At 36.8% G+C, this 19,488-nt stretch overlaps 1 protein-coding gene across 5 annotated transcripts; it reads left to right on the forward strand.

Moving 5' to 3' along the window:
• Nucleotides 1-3,137: 3,137 nt before the first annotated feature.
• LOC110611398 (pre-mRNA-splicing factor CWC25 homolog) lies at nucleotides 3,138-11,062 on the forward strand. 5 transcript variants are annotated; one of them, XR_006350196.1, is made up of 8 exons: nucleotides 3,138-3,369; nucleotides 4,273-4,376; nucleotides 6,134-6,237; nucleotides 6,650-6,884; nucleotides 7,005-7,326; nucleotides 7,788-8,644; nucleotides 8,955-9,133; nucleotides 11,033-11,062. XR_006350196.1 is itself a non-coding variant. In XM_043954850.1 (7 exons), the coding sequence occupies exons 4-6, from the start codon at nucleotides 6,697-6,699 to the stop codon at nucleotides 8,598-8,600; spliced, it is 1,323 nt and encodes a 440-aa protein (XP_043810785.1). In that variant the 5' UTR covers nucleotides 3,138-3,369; nucleotides 4,273-4,376; nucleotides 6,134-6,237; nucleotides 6,650-6,696; the 3' UTR covers nucleotides 8,601-8,644; nucleotides 8,955-9,204. The 5 variants fall into 5 exon arrangements, 4 of the variants coding, with proteins under 4 accessions (XP_043810785.1, XP_021607396.1, XP_021607395.1 ...); XM_043954850.1 differs by lacking the exon at nucleotides 11,033-11,062 and having other exon boundaries at nucleotides 8,955-9,204; XM_021751704.2 differs by lacking the exons at nucleotides 8,955-9,133; nucleotides 11,033-11,062 and having other exon boundaries at nucleotides 7,788-8,823.
• Nucleotides 11,063-19,488: the final 8,426 nt, after the last annotated feature.

The raw sequence follows: 19,488 nt of genomic DNA on the forward strand, positions 1-19,488 counted from the left end.
TTTTTTAAACTTATTCAGATGTACTTACCACTAGGCTAAGGTTAAGCCTGTGAGAGTACGGTATTTAATGTTACTTATATCATGATTAAGAGAGTATTCATAATATTATTTAATATTTATTATCTTTTATTTTTTTTTATTTTTTACTTAAAAACATATTCATATCTAATGTACCAAGAATCTGTCGACAGTGAGTTCCATTCAAGTTTGTCCTTCGCACATTAGCATATCTTACATAGACATTAGTTGTTGCTAATGGACCATTTCTGTCAAAAGGTGAGTTGTTTGTAATTGAAGGGACATTGTTATTATTTTTTTTATTAATTTATGTGTGAAAGTGAAGTTTATTGGATATTATATACGGTAGATATATTATATAGTGTTAATTTAAATATTAAGATTTAGGTTTTTTTTGTATTAGAGTTTTTGTCAGTATTTATTAAATAAATATGTGATTGACAATCGGGCTTTTGATTTTAGTGGATTAGGAAAATACGATTTGTAGAGTGGTATATATGTTAATCTTGACGTACCAAGGGTAAGAGGGTGAACTTAGGCACGCATATGCTTAAGGTTATTCATACATTGCCTTAATGAGTGATGCTTATAAGATGTTACATATTGGGGTAGACTTGTAACTATAAGGGCTTCTAATGGGTTGACAATTGAAAATAATATGGATTTATTACTAATTCAAGAATTGTACAAGAACAATCATGTGATCACTCTAAATATAATTCCTTTATCTTATGTTGTTAATGTTTAACTACTTGTAGATGGGGAGAGTGATAACAATAATGTATGCAGAGGAATGGGGAGTATCTCTAGTATTAGTAGCATGGTTTATGAGGATTCTAGTATGGGTTATATCATTACTAAGAGGGTGTCTAGTTCTCAAGGTATTGGCAATGGTTTTGAGGCTATTGTGATGAGTTTAATGGGTCTTGTGAGTGTTGACAAGGTTAGTGTGAATTGTTGTGAGTATATTGATATTGTTTGTGAGACTACTGGGATTGGTTGTGAGGCTTCTAAGACTGAATTGCGAGGATGATAAGATAGAAATAGAGCATGATATATGAATTGTGAGGGTGTTGAGATTCATGATTATGTTACAGGACAGGTTTTTAGGATAATCAGGTTATAGGGATAGGTTCTGAGGATATTAATTAGGATTGATGATCAAGATGCAAGGACAGATTCTAAAGGTGTTGGGACTGATCAAGATGTAAGGTAGGTTTTAAGGGTGTTGGGATTGATGATCAAGCTGCAGGAGTAGACTCTGAGTATCATGAGAATATTTCTAGAAATAGTAATATGAGTTCTGAGTCTATTGGGAGAGACTCTATTAGTACTCAAAGGTTGACTTAAAGGGTGAGAAGGGATGGTACAAACACTTTTAGGGGAAGAATGAGAGGAGATAGTGTGAGAGTACAAGATAAAAAGGATGTTATAACTACAATTAGTAAGTTTGAATTTTTCGAGTCTGATGATAATGATGATTAGATGGCAACTCTAGTTCTGAATCAAAAGGAGATGAAGATAGACTGATTGATAAGTTTCATATTGAATCAAATGAGCACATGTCTGACATAGGTAATGGTGAAGAAGAAGGTGTAAATGTTTCTTAGCCTCCTAAAAATGATAGTTACCATGAACACTTTCATGGCATGTATGATGATCAATATATCCAGAGTAGAAGAGAGGAAATGAGTTTCAGAATTGGTCAAGTTTTTGGAGATTTTAATCTGTTTAGAGCTACTATTAGAGATTATGCAGTGAAAGGGGATATGAAATTAAAAGATTAAAGAATAAAAATTTAAGAGCCACAGAGAAATGTTCAACTGAGGGCTGAAGTTGCATGCATCTAGGTTAGCAGATAAACAGTGAAAATATTGCATGAGGAGCATACTTGCATTAGACCCATTGACAATAGGAATAGTAATACAACTATAAAATGGATAGCAGATTAACTTATGGATTCTTTTAGGGCTGATTCATAAATGTTTATGAGTTAATGAATCATAATTTAATGCAAAAATGCGGGCTAGATGCTCCAACTGGCAATTATATAGAGCAAGATGCTTAGCAAAAGTCACAAACTTTAGTGAACACACATAAAATTATAAGAAGCTTAATAGGTATGTTTATTATCTCAGGATGCATAATCCCGGTACTATGGTTAAGGTTCAATCGGAGATAAGGGAAAGGGATAATGATCCATTAATTTTTCAAGAGAATATTTATTATATTTAATGCAATTAAAAAAAGATTCTTAAAGGGTTATAGACCATTGAATGGTATTAATGGCTGTCATTTGAAGGGACAATATTTGGATATGTTTTTAACAGTAATAGTTCTAGATTATAATGAAGAATTTTTCCTTTAGCATTTTCTATAGTTGAGAATCTATAGGACTGTATTAATAGAGGAAGTGATGAGAAGCCATTCATCTTCATGTTTGACAGACAAAAGGTCAGTTGATCTTGCATATTCTGTTAACATGCTTATATTTTAACTTCCAAATGATAATAAGAATTTATTTTTTTGCTTTAATATAGGATTATAAATGCTGTAAGAAATTATTTCTCTGATGTTGGATACAGGTTCTATTATAGATATTTTTTTAATAATTTGAATAAATGGTTCCCAAGTTTATAACTGAAGGAGGACTTTTGGAACTCTGTAAAAGCAATCCATGCAAGGAAATTTCGGCTAAATATGAATATACTGAAAACTAAATGCCAATAAAAGTCTTATGATTGTTGGTAAAAGTCTCTTTATCATGCTTTCTGGCATGAGGCAAAATTAAATCACTGAACCAATAACATGACAGAATTATTCAACAATTGAATTAAAAAATTGAAAGATTAACCAATTAGGAGAAAATAAATGATCATATTTCATAAAAGGTATGCGATAGTATGCACATGAGAAGGCAACTTGATACTAAGAACCATAAAAAGCTTGAACAAAATAATACAACAAAGTAGATATACGGAGGAATCTAATTTTTCACGAAACAAAGAATGATGGAATTCTTAATCTATTTCTGAAAATAGAGGGGTCATATTGTGAATATCATTAAAATTCATGGACTATTCTATACATATTACAATAAACTTTCCCTTCCCAGTTGAAAACTCCAAATTTAATCCTGAGTTCTATTTCAGCCTGACGTTCTCTTTCCTCTTCCCAAGTCCTCCCTTATTCTCAAAGAAAAATTGCAACCTCTTTCCCCTCTCGTCCGCCCTCTGCCGATCTCTGAAATTTTGGCTTCATTATTCGAGATTTCTTCGCTACAGAGACGGCTAAACAACGATAGCTGAAGAATTTTGTAATAGGCGGAGAAGGGTTTTGCCTTGGAACCAGGTTTGTTTTTATGATTTTTAGTTTTTCTGTTCATTTCATTTTTTTGCTTGCTAGTGGACGTGAGAAATGGACTGTAAAGAACATTGCTAGAATTTGTCAGTTTTAGAAAGGAATTATTTGCTGTTAATTTCTGAATTCTAATACCTCACCTCTATTGGTTGCATGTCTTTTATTTAATTCGCGACCCTAAACTTGACAGCTATTGATTAGTTGAACCTAATTTTCTGTGATAATGTTTCAGGCGGGTCTTAAGCACTTCTATCATAAACACACCACAATTTCAAAGCTAACAATGAATGTTTTACATCATTTTTTGTTACAAGTTACTATCATATTGCCTCTTTTTCTTCATGTTTTTTTTCTCCAAAGCATATGTCACTGAAGCAGTATGCTTTTGGCTTTTGTGCTGCTCCTGATTTTCTTGGGATGGTTTTAGTCTTTTATTTATCTAAATGGGGTTCTATAGTGTTTGTTGGATAGTTCTACATGTGGTGTATTTGGTCTTTATTGGAATTTTGTTAATTTCTCAAGGGATTTGATTTTTTGGATTTTAAAATCCAAAATCTTGATAAGAATCAGAATTTCAAGTGTTTTGGCATTTCCTTCCAACTGTGGAACCTGTTTTATCAATACCTCAATATTTCAACATATTTTGATGACAGATATCATTAGTTAATAAAAGCTATATCCTATATGAGAGAGCACTTTTGAGCAACTGAGATTATTTATTCCAAGTTTTTGGAGAACCAGATATCACATGAAAACGTTTTTTTTTAAATAAATGAATAAATATTGGCTAAGATTTACCCAAAGTGCTGCACCTGCACTTCGAGTTGCACAAGTAGTTATGTGAAGAGGACTATTATTCTATGCAATTCTAAGGAAGTAACTTTAATGCCACAGGAATTAGTTGGCTGCCACCACAAGTTTGAAGCCTCACAACAAAAAGTTAGGGGCACTAAGGCTCACTGCTCATATTACTCAAGGAGGAACTAACTGACATTCAAGTAGGTTTAAACCGAATATTGCTCATCCCTAATATATATCAATTGGTTATATATATATATTAATAATTTTTATAAAAAACACCTATTTGAAACCTATGCAGCAAAACTGCGTAGTTTTGATCTAAAGAACCCAACAAATTAAAAATCTTGAAGCCCTATCGCGATCCCCACTTCCTCCCGATAGTTAGCAGTTCAGCAGTTCTCCGCTAGACCACTCTCCAGCCCCCAAGTGCCCGCCGCCCGCCGCATACCCTGAGTCACATAGCCTAGCTGTGCACATCTAAAGTCGCCCGCCCGCCACCCACATGCCCTGAGCAGTTTCCCATTCTTCGATTCAGCTATTTCCTTCCATTGACCTGTTAGTGTCCTAAATCTGTTAGTCTTTTCTTCCATTTATGGTGTGATTGTATGGGTTTTTATACATCGTGGTATATAAACAATCGTTGTTTATAGTGTGATTATATGGATTATAAACATATGTTTTTTTGGCATTCTATTGACCAATCTTGCTGCAACAGCTTCCTCATTACTGGATTTCATGTGCTTCATTTGTTTTTTATTAGATACAATCTTTCTTACACAAATTCAAATAATGTCTTCACAGAATTTTGGCTTGAAGATGCAGGTCATGTTTGTAAATAAGTCAAAGTTGTTAGTATGTAATGGCTAACGGTCTATTGCCTAGATTTTACAGATGTGTATAACTTTCCTTAGTTTTTTTGTTTTTGAAAAACAATTTCCATGAACTTATGATAATGAGAATCCCAAGGCTTGAACTCATAAAAACAAACAAAATGGGAAAACACAAAGCATTTCAACTGGATAAATCTGTTTCTTTGCCTGATGTTTGCTTTTATGATTTTTAGTTTTTCTGTTCATTTCATTTTTTTGCTTGCTAGTTGCCGTGAGAAATGGACGGTAAAGAACATTGCTAGAATTTGTCAGTTTTAGAAAGGAATTATTTGCTGTTAATTTCCGAATTCTAATACCTCACCTCTATTGGTTGCATGTCTTTTATGTAATTCGCGACCCTAAACTTGACAGCTATTGATTAGTTGAACCTAATTTTCTGTGATAATGTTTCAGGCGGGTCTTAAGCACTTCTATCATAAACACACCACAATTTCAAAGCTAACAATGAATGTTTTACATCATTTTTTGTTACAGGTTACTATCATATTGCCTTTTTTTCTTCATGTTTTTGTTCTCCAAAGCATATGTATCTGAAGCAGTATGCTTTTGGCTTTTGTGCTGCTTCTGATTTTCTTGGGACAGTTTTAGTCTTTTATTTATCTAAATGGGGTTCTATAGTGTTTGTTGGATAGTTCTACATGTGGTGTATTTGGTCTTTATTGGAATTTTGTTAATTTCTCAAGGGATTTGATTTTTTGGATTTTAAAATCCAAAATCTTGATAAGAATCAGAATTTCAAGTGTTTTGGCATTTCCTTCCAACTGTGGAACCTGTTTTATCAATACCTCAATATTTCAACATATTTTGATGACAGATATTATTAGTTAATAAAAGCTATATCCTATATGCGAGAGCACTTTTGAGCAACTGAGATTATTTATTCCAAGTTTTTGGAGAACCAGATAATATATCACATGAAAATGTTTTTTTTTTTTAAAATAAATGAATAAATATTGGCTAAGATATACCCAAAGTGCTGCACCTGCACTTCGAGTTGCACAAGTAGTTATGTGAAGAGGACTATTATTCTATGCAATTCTAAGGAAGTAACTTTAATGCCACAGGAATTAGTTGGCTGCGACCACAAGTTTGAAGCCTCACATCAAAAAGTTAGGGGCACTAAGGCTCACTGCTCATATTACTCAAGGAGGAACTAACTGACATTCAAGTAGGCAATCTCTTTTCCACTTTATTAATTTACTGAGATTATATCTGCTGTTATTGGCTTCTCTTTGGCAATTACTTCTTTCTCTTTAAATATGTGTTTGAGGTCTTCTTTGCCTCATCTTCTTGATGATTTTATTTCAGTGTCCTTGTCTCTCTCCTTGCCTACTGTGTGAGTTTGTATATTCATAGTTTTAAAAGCTAAGTAATTGTAATTAGATCAGGGCTGTTTGTTAACAAAATGCTTAGCGATGCAGCATAACTGACTTCTGATTTGTTCTTTTCATATAATTTTCTGTTTCTAGTTTAATCTGAGCATTATGGTAAAGCAAAATAGAGATCATTCCAAGCCTTTGTTCTAATGCATTTTGTACTTGGTCTGTTATTTTTGCTTGGTTTCATCTATGAATCTATAGAGAAGCAATACTTGAGAGCACGTGAGAGTGTGCAAGAGGGGTGCTAAATGGCGTTGAAGTTTCTGAACAAGAAGGGATGGCACACTGGGAGTCTGAGGAACATAGAGAATGTGTGGAAGGCTGAGCAGAAGCATGAGGCTGAGCAGAAGAAATTGGAAGAGCTTCGCAAGCAGATTCAGGATGAACGAGAACGCTCCGAGTTTCGCCTTCTCCAGGAACAAGCTGGTCTCGTACCGTATGTGGTCATTTAATTCTGTAGTAATATTCTTTTGAATTAAGTAAAGCTACATATATTGGTGTTATATATATATGTAGCTTGTTCTGAACAAAAATTGTGCTGAATTTTGGATGACAGGAGGCAGGAGAGATTGGATTTTCTTTATGATTCCGGACTGGCCGTTGGGAAGGGCAGTAGCAGTTCTGCTGGAGGATCGGGAGTAGCATTCAAGGCGCTTGAAGAAGCTGTTCCCAACAATAGCAAGGCCATTGATTCATCATCTTCTACTGCCAAGCAGTCCTCTGCTCCAGGAGCCTTATTTGAGGACAAGCCTCACTCTGCCAATGACACTTGGAGGAAACTTCATTCTGATCCCTTGCTTTTGATTCGCCAGCGGGAGCAAGAAGCCCTTGCCCGTATCAAGAACAACCCTGTAAAAATGGCCCTCATTCGCAAATCGGTAAAGTTAATAATTTTGTTTTCCTTATTATGACTAGCTTTTTTGTTATATTAGATGAAAAGTGGGAAGGGGGGTGGGGAGGGGGAGAGAGATTCCATCCCTTTGATTTCATGGGTTATTGATAGTTCTTTTACGAGTCTGATTTAGGCTTTGAAAATGCATTCCATAACTTGGAAGCATTTCTTTCCATTAATGAGTTCTTCCTTCCACAAGTTCAAAGCTTTAGTTTGCTTCATCAAATGAGGCTTGATGTACCCTATAGTTTGTTCACTTCAAAGTGTCTTCTAATCAATTTCTTGTTCTATGTTTAAAATAATGAGCAGACAGTAACGCTATGAATCTCATCAAAATAATGCAATTAAGGGGAAAAGAAAAGAAATAAGAATCAGTGCTTGATGATCAATTTCCTTGGGCATGATATAATATAGCAATCTGAGCTTTATTTATTTATTTGTATATAGGTTGAAGCAAACAAAGGGGAGAAAGCTCTCCATAAAAAGGAACGTGGAAAGAAGCATAGTCATAAGCATTTATCGTCCAAAGAACAATCAGATTCAGAAGATGCTCATGGTGAAACTGAAAAGAGGAGAAAGACTGGCAAGCATAAGCACTCTAAACATGATGACCATTATTATAAAGGACAAGTGGTCTTGGATGACAAATTTAGTGAAAGAGAAAGTCAAAGAAGAAAGAACAGCTACAAGGCTTCCAACTCCAGAAAGCAGTCTCCCAGTAGCTTCTCAAGCTCAAAAATTGCACAAAGTGATGGTCAAGATGCTGTGAACAAGAGTCGTGACAAGTTGAGTGGTGAGCATCATTCCTTGAAGGGCCAGACAGAACCTGATTTTGATAGAAAGGAAAGGGAAAAGAGAAGTTTTACGTATAGAAATGAAAGGGAAAAGAGAAGTTTTAATGAACCAAGATCTCATGATTCATCCATGTCAATCCGCCATGATTCACGCCATAAGCGCCACAATGTTGCTTCTAAACTTTCAGAAGAGGAACGAGCTGCCAAGTTGCGGGAGATGCAAATGGATGCTGAGTTGCATGAGGAGCAAAGATGGAAGCGCTTGAGGAAGGCTGAGGAGGATGACGTATGGGAAGCTACCCATGCTAGCATGTCTAGTGGCAAGAACTTCCTGGATGCAGCTCAGAGAAGTGTGTATGGCACTGAAAAGGGGGGAAGTTCCACCATAGAGGAGAGTGTCCGTCGTCGAAAATATTATTCACAAGGAAGGTCTGAAGAGGGTGATGGCAATTCTTTTCGGCGATAGTGCTCTTGTATCTTATTAATGTGTTTCCTGTTATAAATTTCCAGGTGAGTTATCACCTCCAGCTTATGCGTGTATCTCATAATATCAATATGGCTTCTTGTATGATATTCACCTTTTTTTTAAGGATCCATAACAAAACATTCTGTAGTAGTTGGGGAGAGGTTAGACAATATGCTTTTATATTTGTTGCTTAATTACAATAAGAGAATTTTACGAGTGTTGCTGATAACTTATGTTCAAAATTTACCTCTATTGAGAGGCTTGATGTATGTCATTCCCTTCCTCTTTTTGTCAATTTTTTATTTTTATTGGAACTTACTGGACAAATGGACTTACCATAATCTTGTTTTGCAGTGATTATCCAGTAAACACATTCTATACAGTGATTTGGTACCTGGAAAGATACCACAAGCCCATTTTATTTCGCTCTTTTTGGACCGGACGTTATTAACTCTCTTTTCTTTTAATTGGTGTTTGACCTGACAAAAGGCTTTTCACAACATTTAGTAGGTTGAAGTTCCGATACCCTCAGGGTGAGTATTTTAGAAATTCAACTGATTATGCTGTAGTTTATTATTAGTAGTATGATTATTATTATTGTTAAGTTTATTGGTTTCAACTTGCAACCTTAATTCCAGTATAGCATGCATATATGGAGAATTTGATTGTGTTCAGAAAGAGTAGCATGCCAGTTCCGGTATTAACTAAATTTGTAGATTTTGAGGCAACCATTCAAGAGACATGCGCAAATTCTCCTGGGCACGTTTCAATTCCAACCGGGAACTAGATTAGATCAGTCAAAATTATTTTGATTAGATCTGTGACTTGGGCCCCAATTGAATATTTTCTATTTAACAAATTAAAGAGATTTCCACTTTCATATCGTATCTAATCATAGTAAATCAAATTACATTAGAATCCAAATGAAGGGGTTTCTATGCTTTCAATTTAGATTTTGTGTTTCCAATTCCTGGTGCTATACACTCTCTCTTAGGGTGTATTTTCTCTCCATCTATCTAGTTTCTTGGGGGCCAATCTGCAAGTTGTCTACGGCTTCGCCTGCCCTTCTTGGGTAGGAAGGTTTCTCTATTCAGTTTTGTGGTTATCATTCTCATCATGTGTAGATTTTAGATTGTTGTTTTGGTTGGATTCTCTAGCAAATTTAAGCTCATCAGAAGATGCTGCGATTGTTATCTATTATGATTATGGTTGCTATGAGTTGTTTGGAGCTCTGTATGGTGCCCTTTGGGATTTGTTGGCGCTTCTTCGGTCTTGAGGAGAATGCCATGGCTGCAAGGAAAGATATCTGAGGAGTCCTGTAGCCGAATATTTCTTTTGGTCCGCAGTCCTTCAAGGTGCGATTGAGCACTGTCATTTGTTCATTCTACAACTTGAGAGATTTTTAATGAGCTTCCTTTGATGCAATTTTAGAGGTCATGCATGTACTTGTTGTTTAAGCGAGTTGGTGTTTTGATTTTCCAAAGCGTTTTTGCTTTCATGGGAGCTTGGGTCTCTACTTGTTCAAACAATGGAGAGAGTCTGCACTAAATGGTTTCTGCATCTCAATTAACTAGCTTAGGGTCTCTATCGCAGGCTTGGCCTTTGTTTCTTTTAGAGTACTTTGCGTCTCCATTTTCTCCCTTTAGACTTTTGGGCTATATGCATATAAAATTTTCCAAATTTTATAAGATCAAGTTGAGCCATATTTATTGTAACGTTAAGAGTGGGCAGTGCCATATTTATTGTAACGTTAAGTGCGGGCAGTGTTAAGAGTAGGCAGTGGTGACGATAGTGGAGAAATGGTTTTTTCTGCCTAGCTTTAGAATTTCTATTTATTGGGTCATAGGCTTCTGGTTTAGTGATAATAGGCTTCATTACTTTAATTTTTCCTTAACTTTTGACTTAACTGAATTGAATTATTGTAAAATTTTTTTGTTTCAAATAAGGTAAGTATTTTTATTCAGGGTTGATTAATCCTTTACCAATGAAATCTCTATCTTCTGATAGAAAAAGATAAATTCATATTTATTATGAATTAATGTGTCATTAGTGTAATTTTATTTATTAACTTTTTTTTAAATGTGTTTTTTACTATATTGTTCTTTTACAACATTTTGGGTATGATTTGACATTTAAATTGAAAATTCTCTCTCTTCTATAAAGAGTCGCAAGTTCTAGTTTTTATGTTCATGCCACTTAAGTTTTGTCTCCTATTTTAACATTTCTCATTATTTCTTCTTATTCTAACCAGTCTCCATTTCTTCTTTCTTTCAGTAGTATTTGCATTACAAATTCTTCATCTATTTTTCAAGAACATCCGCATCTTCATATTCACTTTTCTATCATACTCCCCGTTATATTTGACCTTCATCTCTCCAATAAGTACAATTATCACTCATTTTTCATTTTCATTTTCATCATTTTTTTTCTAGCTCCCTTCATCATTGTATAGGATAGAAATACACAAATCAATCAAGATATCTAATTTGCAATGGGTGAAGGAAGGAAAGAACAAAGGTTCCTATGTTTAAAAGTGTTAAATCTTGAAATATATACCTCAGTATAAATGTATATTCAATGTTATTGGAGTTAGTACGACTTGTATAAATCTTACAATTCAAAAGTAGAAATTATCCAATTTTATAACAATCATTTTGCATTAAAAAGAAACGTAGATTCATTTTCAAGTGGAGAAATTTCATCATCTAATATTATTGTATTCGCATTGGACGCAAAAGTTGCGGAGGAAGAGAATAATCTGATAAGGTAAATGTAAGTTATTCAGTGCAGTAATTTGTGTCCATTAAAGAGAGATTAGATATATATTTTTTGTATCTTAATTGGATATGCATTGGTTTGTGTTCATCAAATCTGATAAGGTAAATGCAAAAGTTTTGCATTATAAGTTCGATAATGAAATTTAGACCAACATAATGACACAAATTTGATAATATATTGTGTTCATTTATTTTTGTGATTGTAGATTTTTTTTTTTTTTAACCTTTATAGTGTCAAAGATGTTGGTTTTTATAAAATTTTTTCAAAGATCTAATATTAGAAGCACTCAAATGGTTATTGAGGAATACTAAATTTTAGTTAAAGCTAGAGAATTACAAAGAGAAAAAAAAAATTATATAAACCTATACTTAGCTTGTAATTGAATAAAAAAATATTAATATCATATACTTGTAAAGTAAATGCCTTTAAACTTTTTAAGGTGCACTTGTTGAATTAGAAGCACACAATCCAATCCTCTTATTGATAATGTAAGCTATTAAATTAAATTTTCTTTGTTTTATAATTTTTATCTTTTTTTTATTGTCTTCTTATTTTTTTTTTACTATAATAACATATAAATTAATTATTACAATTCTATTTTATTTTATTTTATTTTATTTTATTTTTATGAAATTGTTCAAAGTATTTATTAATAAAATTTAATATTTTAAAATAAGTATAATTAAAAAATTAATTAAAAATTTTTTTAAAAAAATTGTCTATGAAAAATAAAATGTATAAAAATTATAAAACGAAAAAAATATAAATTAAGTTTTTAAATTTGAAGAAGGAGTAAAAAGATAAGCTAATTTAAACAATATTTAATATATTTGATCATATTATAAGTGATGATCGCTGGATTTCTTCACCCCGGTCTAAAGGTCAGGCCCATGAAAACAGTCCATGATTCGAAGGCTTCAATATTCCCCTCGAGAGCCAGGTCCAGCCCGCTCAGTCACAGGGCCGGACTCCGCCTAGACTCCTCAATCAAGCCGGCCCAAACCTCTCGGCCCAGTAATTAGGCCCTCACCAGGCTCAACTTCAGCCCTATCATTCAACCCAGCCCGGAAAGGGGAAAATGACCAAGATGTCCCGCTGGTAGGTCCTTCCGCATGCGTATCAGAGGAGAATTAATGGCCGTTACGCATGGAGCAGACGCCTGACACATCCGTATATATGGAGCTAGGCGACATAAGACAGCTTGCATTGTGGCAAAGAGACAGATATATATATCACGGTAGAGGCCACGCAGAAGGGGCTCTCTCTTCTTCTTCCTTCTCCTTCCTGGACACCATTTTTATTCTTTCTGCAACCCTTGCCTAAATATACTACTCTGAGCCATAAAATCTGACTTGAGCGTCGGAGGGCCTCCACCGGGGCACTCCCGGTAGGCCCCTGACTATTCTTTCTTATTTTACAGGTCCTTTCACCAGGTAGAGCATGGAGAGACCCATCAAAGAGCCCAGCAAGAAGGGACCCAGAAGAAAGGCAGATCTATCATGGACCAGGAAGAGGAACAGATTTATCAAATGGCGCCGTCTGTGGGAACGAAGGAGATCTTTTCGTCACCGGAGTTCCCAAATCCACCCATTGAGATCCACATGGAGGTATGAAAGCTTATGCGAAAAAGAAAGCTAGAGATTTACAGTAACCCAGCTGAATAACCCAGCTGAAAAGAAAGACCCAACTGGTTTAAGAATATCTTGACAGTCTTTTAATCTTCATTTTCCTACCCTCGTTGTTTATTTTAACATTTATTAAATTTTATTACTACTAACTTTTTCTTTGAGATCTGACGAGGTGAAACTTCAGATCGAAATGCTTGTCTCTGAGTGTAGATTTTAATCTTTTCTGTAAAAGGAAAAAAGAATGAGAAGTATATATATATTTGTTGAAATTGTGAGGTCGGCTGTAAAATTCCAGGTTAGCAAGTTAGAGAGAAAATTAATAAATGAAAAATAGACGAGGTCGGATAGGACATGATGTCAGAGGATACACTATTCACAGCCATCCAACTCTATTGCAGAGCAACGCCCCTCAAGTATCAGAGCAACCTGGAGATAATAGGAAATAATCAAATATCCAGGTAAGGTGGATAAGCTCGGACGTGGTATGCCGTCCAGCTCAAAGACAAGGTGAGATGAGATACCCAGGTCAGCATGGTCGGCATTAGTCTGTTTGATTGTCGAGAGAACGACTGATCAAGCACCGCTAGTAAGACCGTCAATGGTTTCGCTGGTCGGAGTAGCAGAACAGAAAGGAGCTCGGCAAATCCAACGACCACCGCACAAAATTACTCGCTGAGGTCGGATCCGTGCTCGAGCTTAGATCTGTGATCGAGGTCGGAGCCGCGGGGGAGATTGGGCTCACATTTCAGGGCAGATAAAAATGATCTGTCGCGTCCAGTTGCCGCTCTCTGCTGGGGATCGCGTAATGTCGGAGGTCGGAGCCGTGTTTAGCAAAGCAGAAAAGAACTTGGCAAATCCGACCGCCACAGCGATAGACCGCTCGTTGAGGTCGGACCCGTGCTCGAGCTGAGATGTGATCGAGGTCGGAGCCGTGTTTGTGATCGGGATTCGGGCCCACATTTCAGGTTAGATAAAAATAATCGTCTAGTACCGGGAGCTCGGCTCCACTATCGCTACGGGAAGGAGGCCACCACTTGAAAGTCAATGCAAAAATAGAGTAAACTTGAAGCCACCAATCTATCAGCTGAGGGAATACCCTTCCTCGCAATCTCAAATTGATCCAAAAATTGAACACCCAAATGGCTCAAATCCAAAGACCCAAAAGCATTATTGATTTTCTAGGAGAAGAAATAATCAGAATCATAACACCAGTATCAATCTGCATGTTCATTGTGGTGATTCTGGTCTCAAGTCTCAACACGGACTCCTCGTCGACATCAACAACAATAAACACCATAGCTACCATGGCTTACACTGAGACAACCTCGGACTCCTTCTGGGATAAGCTCAGAGGTACCCTTTTGAACTCTCTTGTGTTTGTGGCTGTTGTCACTGTTGTTACTTTCCTTCTGGTGCTTCTTTTTTACCTTAGATGCACTCAGCTCTTGAAAATATACATGGGTTTCTTACAATGGGCTAGGGCCTATAACAGCAAGACAAGTGTCCTCTGTTTGCCTTTTTGTTTGCTAATAATACATATACATTTGACAAAAAAAAAAAAAAAGAAAGAAAGAAAGAAAGAAAGAAATGGAAGAAAACAGCCACCAGCCGGGCCCACAACCCTAACTTTTACTCAGGGAGAGAGAGCAAGCAAGAGCAAACAGCAGTATATTATTACCTGACTACCATATATATTGGGGACGAAAAAAGAGAATCACAGTCAGAGAAACGGAGGGGAAACGAGCATAGGTCGTAACACTTTGCTATTGATTTGTGCTTCTGAGGGGTTGAATCCGGAGGCGCAAAACCTCCCAAATCTTAAGAATGCCCTCCATGATGAACTTGATCTTTTGAATAACTGGAAATCCACTGATCAGGCATCATGTGAGTGGATCGGTGCGAACCGCACTTCCAATTATGAACCCGCACTCACTCGGTCCTCGGGAGCCTGCACTCATCTGAAATGCTGCTCGCCACATTTTTGACAATCATGCCGATTGATGATTGAAATAAGGTACACATTACTTGACACGTGTCATTAGCATAATTACTGTTGGAGAAATTTATAAGCCCTTAATTGCTTATTTTAAATACTCATGATATATATATATATATATGCTCCAGTTACCCAAATCACACTTTGTTGTGTATATTTATTATTTTGCTTCAGAATTTCAAGAATGCCTTTAGTTATTGGCAATTATTTTAATTAAATATTAGTGAATATAAACGATTTCATGGATTATTAAAGGGCGTATTTCGTATGTAAATAGTAAGATTAAATTTAATTAAAGTATATATCTTTATGAGTTTAGATATCCTGATAATTGCTCACATTATATAGATTGAAAAATTATGGAGAAATTTACACATGCAAAAATATTGTTCATTGCATCTCTAAAAATTGCATGAGTTAATACTTGCATGTATCTAAAAAATGAAACCAAGTGACATGTGCGACATATTATTAATTGACGGATATTATTGAATTAACAATGAACTTCCTCGTTACATACACTCTGTGCAAGCTTTTATTTTGCAGAATGAGCTTGAATCTTGCGTAAGACCTCAATTAGGCACAAAACCAATTGAGATGACGAAGCGACAGTAAGGCCAATGAGCCTGAATCCCATGCAAGGCTAAAGAGCCTGGAAGCGACAGTAAGGCCAATGAGCCTGAATCCCATGCAAGGCTAAAGAGCCTGGAAGCGACAGTAAGGCCAATGAGCCTGAATCCCATGCAAGGCTAAAGAGCCTGGAAGCGACAGTAAGGCCAATGAGCCTGAATCTTGTGCAAAACCTTAAGGAGGTACAAAAAACAGCCGGCGGGGCCCCGAGGTCACCCCGGAGCAAAGAAGACCGGGATCCCCTAGAACTCCCAGGAAAACAAAACAAAAAACAACCGGCGGGGCCCCGAGGTCACCCCGGAGCAAAGAAGACCGGGATCCCTTAGAACTCCCAGGAAAACAAAGTAAAAATAGCCGGCGGGGCCCCGAGGTCACCCCGGAACAAAAATGGCCAGGATCCCGTAAGATCTCCTGGGGCAAAAACAGCCGGCGGGGCCCCGAGGTCACCCCGGAACAAAAACAGCCAGGATCCCGTAAGATCTCCTGAGGCAAAAACAGTCGGCGGGGCCCCGAGGTCACCCCGGAACAAAAACAACCAGCGGGGCCCCGAGGTCACCCCGGAACAAAAACAGTCAGGATCCCGTAAGATCTCCTGGAGCAAAAACAGCCGGCGAGGCCCCGAGGTCATCCCGGAAAAAAGCAAAGAAGACCGGGATCCCCTAGAACTCCCGGGAAAACAAAACAAAAAACAGCCGGCGGGGCCCCGAGGTCACCCCGGAAAAAAGCAAAGAAGACCGGGATCCCCTAGAACTCCCGGGAAAACAAAGAAGACTGGGATCCCCTAAAACTCCCAGAAAAAACAAAACAAAAACGATTAATGAAGGTCTTAATAACCTCCCGGAGCAAAAATTCCCAATATCATGTGCCGGGACAACTCATAAAATACAGTTCCGATCTCATGAGAAAGATGAATCCTAAGCTACCAATAAAGAATCAGACTCCGACCTCCCAAAAAAGCGCGGAGCATAATAGCCAAGAACGCCACAGCATCACGCCGACCTCAAAAAATGAGCTCGGAATGGCAAAAAAGTTCGGCCAAGGACCATCATATGAGGCACCGACCTCGAGAAAGCCTAAGCAAAGAACCAAGGACCGAGTCCCCAGCTCGGATAAAATTGCAACATGAAACACTCAGACAGAAGGAAGCTGAGTGTAGAGGGAACAACAGAGAACAGAGCTCAAACCAGTTTGCCATAAACATACATTTAGCAAAAATAACCCAAGAAGGGGAAAACCGACAAAGGCCGAACTCCCCCTCCCAGTGGAGCACACTGACTAAGTTGCACCGACTGACAAAGGATCACCCCGAGAGGGACCAGACATCCGAGCTCACAAATAAAATAGCGGAGTGAAATCGCCTAAACAGAAGCCAACCCGAGGAAAATCTAATGGCACGAAGCAGATAAAACCTCAGCTCCAGTCCCTGTCAAAACAGAGCTCACGGGTACGATTAGTCTAATTCGGGAAGAGTAAGCCAAGAGCTCAGCCAGCAAAACAAACTTTAGTTATGATCAGCGAATACTTCATTCATGATAAGGAAACAACAGCTCGAGAAACCTCACTGAAGCAGAATACCTCACTGAGGAAGAAGGCCGACGAAGATCTCAAAGATCTCCCAGAGCAAAAACGGCCGGGATCCCCAAGATCGTCCGGTGCCACAAGCAAAAACAACTCATAAGAACATAGTTCCGATCTCACATAAAAGATTGGGGCACGGGACCATAAATGAAAAGCTAAACTCCGACCTCCCAGAGGACCTCGAGTCATCAGGTAAAGAGACTTTGATCTCATACAACAGCCAAAAGTACCAAAGCACCATGCCGATCTCAAGAAAACGAGCGCAGTACTGGTAAACCCAATAGGCAGACCGAATTAAGGCAAGGCGATTCCTAAGCAAACTGCATACCAAAATACAAAGCCAAAACAGAGAATCAGGGGCAATTATAAAAGGCACCGACCTCGAGAATTGACCACTCACACCAAACCAACTCAGCTGACCTAGAGAAAGGTCTAGGCAACAAAGAGCCTGCAAAACGCTCAAGAGAAGACAGCCCATAAATACTCAGGGGCAAAAAACATACATGAGAGTCCAACGCTCAGACAAAAATAATAAAAAGGCAAGAAAGGGATACTTTCGACAAGAGCAGTTCTCAGACCACACGGTCATGAATAGAGTTTAAAGATTTATCCCCTCACCAGTCATGGAATAACTGCTGAGGAGATAAAGGGGCAATTGATGATCGCTGGATTTCTTCACCCCGGTCTAAAGGCCAGGCCCATGAAAACAGTCCATGATTCGAAGGCTTCAATATTCCCCTCGAGAGCCAGGTCCAGCCCGCTCAGTCACAGGGCCGGACTCCGCCTAGACTCCTCAATCAAGCCGGCCCAAACCTCTCGGCCCAGTAATTAGGCCCTCACCAGGCTCAACTTCAGCCCTATCATTCAACCCAGCCCGGAAAGGGGAAAATGACCAAGATGCCCCGCTGGTAGGTCCTTCCGCATGCGTATCAGAGGAGAATTAATGGCCGTTACGCATGGAGCAAGCGCCTGACACATCCGTATATATGGAGCTAGGCGACAGAAGACAGCTTGCATTGTGGCAGAGAGACAGATATATATATCACGGTAGAGGCCACGCAGAAGGGGCTCTCTCTTCTTCTTCCTTCTCCTTCCTGGACACCATTTTTATTCTTTCTGCAACTCTTGCCTAAATATATTACTCTGAGCCATAAAATCTGACTTGAGCGTCGGAGGGCCTCCACCGGGGCACTCCCGGTAGGCCCCTGACTATTCTTTCTTATTTTACAGGTCATTTCACCAGGTAGAGCATGGAGAGACCCATCAAATAGCCCAGCAAGAAGGGACCCAGAAGAAAGCCAAATCTATAATGGACCAGGAAGATGAACAGATTTATCAATAAGTAAACATTTTATTATTTTATTGTTTATTTTTTAGTGTTTATTTATTGAGCTGGGAGGTCAATTATAGTGATTTATTTTCATATTGAAACAACTAAAAAATTGGAGGTTTCTAGTTCGTTTATTAAATAGTTTGCAACGTAGCTAATAAATATATGGTTATTTAATTAAATTATTTAATTTTAAGTTTATTATTCCTAATATCAAATTCATTAGATTTATAAATAAGTCCAGCTATTCATAATTTATTTAATATTCAGTTTAAAAAGCATATTTAATTTAGACTTTTTTACATGAATTAAATTTATTATGAAACTTAAAATAATTAAAGTTTAAATTTAAATTGAGATATAAAACATTTTAACAAACTAAACTTAAACTTTTTAAATTAATTCAACTCGATTTATTTATGCTCTTAATTGCCCATAACTAGGTCTGGCTATTTTGATTTGGACTATAGACTAAATTGGTTTTAATTTCTAAACTGGACTTCAATTTTATATTATGGCTGACTAATTATTGTCCATCTCTTTTGAATTAGAAATAAAATCAGACTAGAACTAATCGATTCAAATAAATATTTCAGATCAATTTGAATTTTTAAAAATAAATCATCCAATAAAATTTTAAAATTTAAATTTGATACATAAATAATTTTTTTTAAAGAAGGAGATGAAGAGTGGGAATTTGATCTGAATTATTAGTTATATATATCTTTAATTATTGAATTAAATCAGATAAGATAATATATAAATATAAATAATTAAGTTCAAATTCATTTTTAAAAAAATTTTTATTTATAAAAAATATTATTTATTTTAAATATAATTCGATTCACCGTTTAAAATTTAGATTTTAACTGAAGTTCAAATTATAAAAAACCATAACCATTGATTTAAAATCAGACTAAAACTGTAAAAAAACTGTTTTGAACTGTT

The sequence above is a fragment of the Manihot esculenta genome, chromosome 3, assembly GCF_001659605.2.
Source record: "Manihot esculenta cultivar AM560-2 chromosome 3, M.esculenta_v8, whole genome shotgun sequence".
Taxonomy (NCBI): domain Eukaryota; kingdom Viridiplantae; phylum Streptophyta; class Magnoliopsida; order Malpighiales; family Euphorbiaceae; genus Manihot; species Manihot esculenta.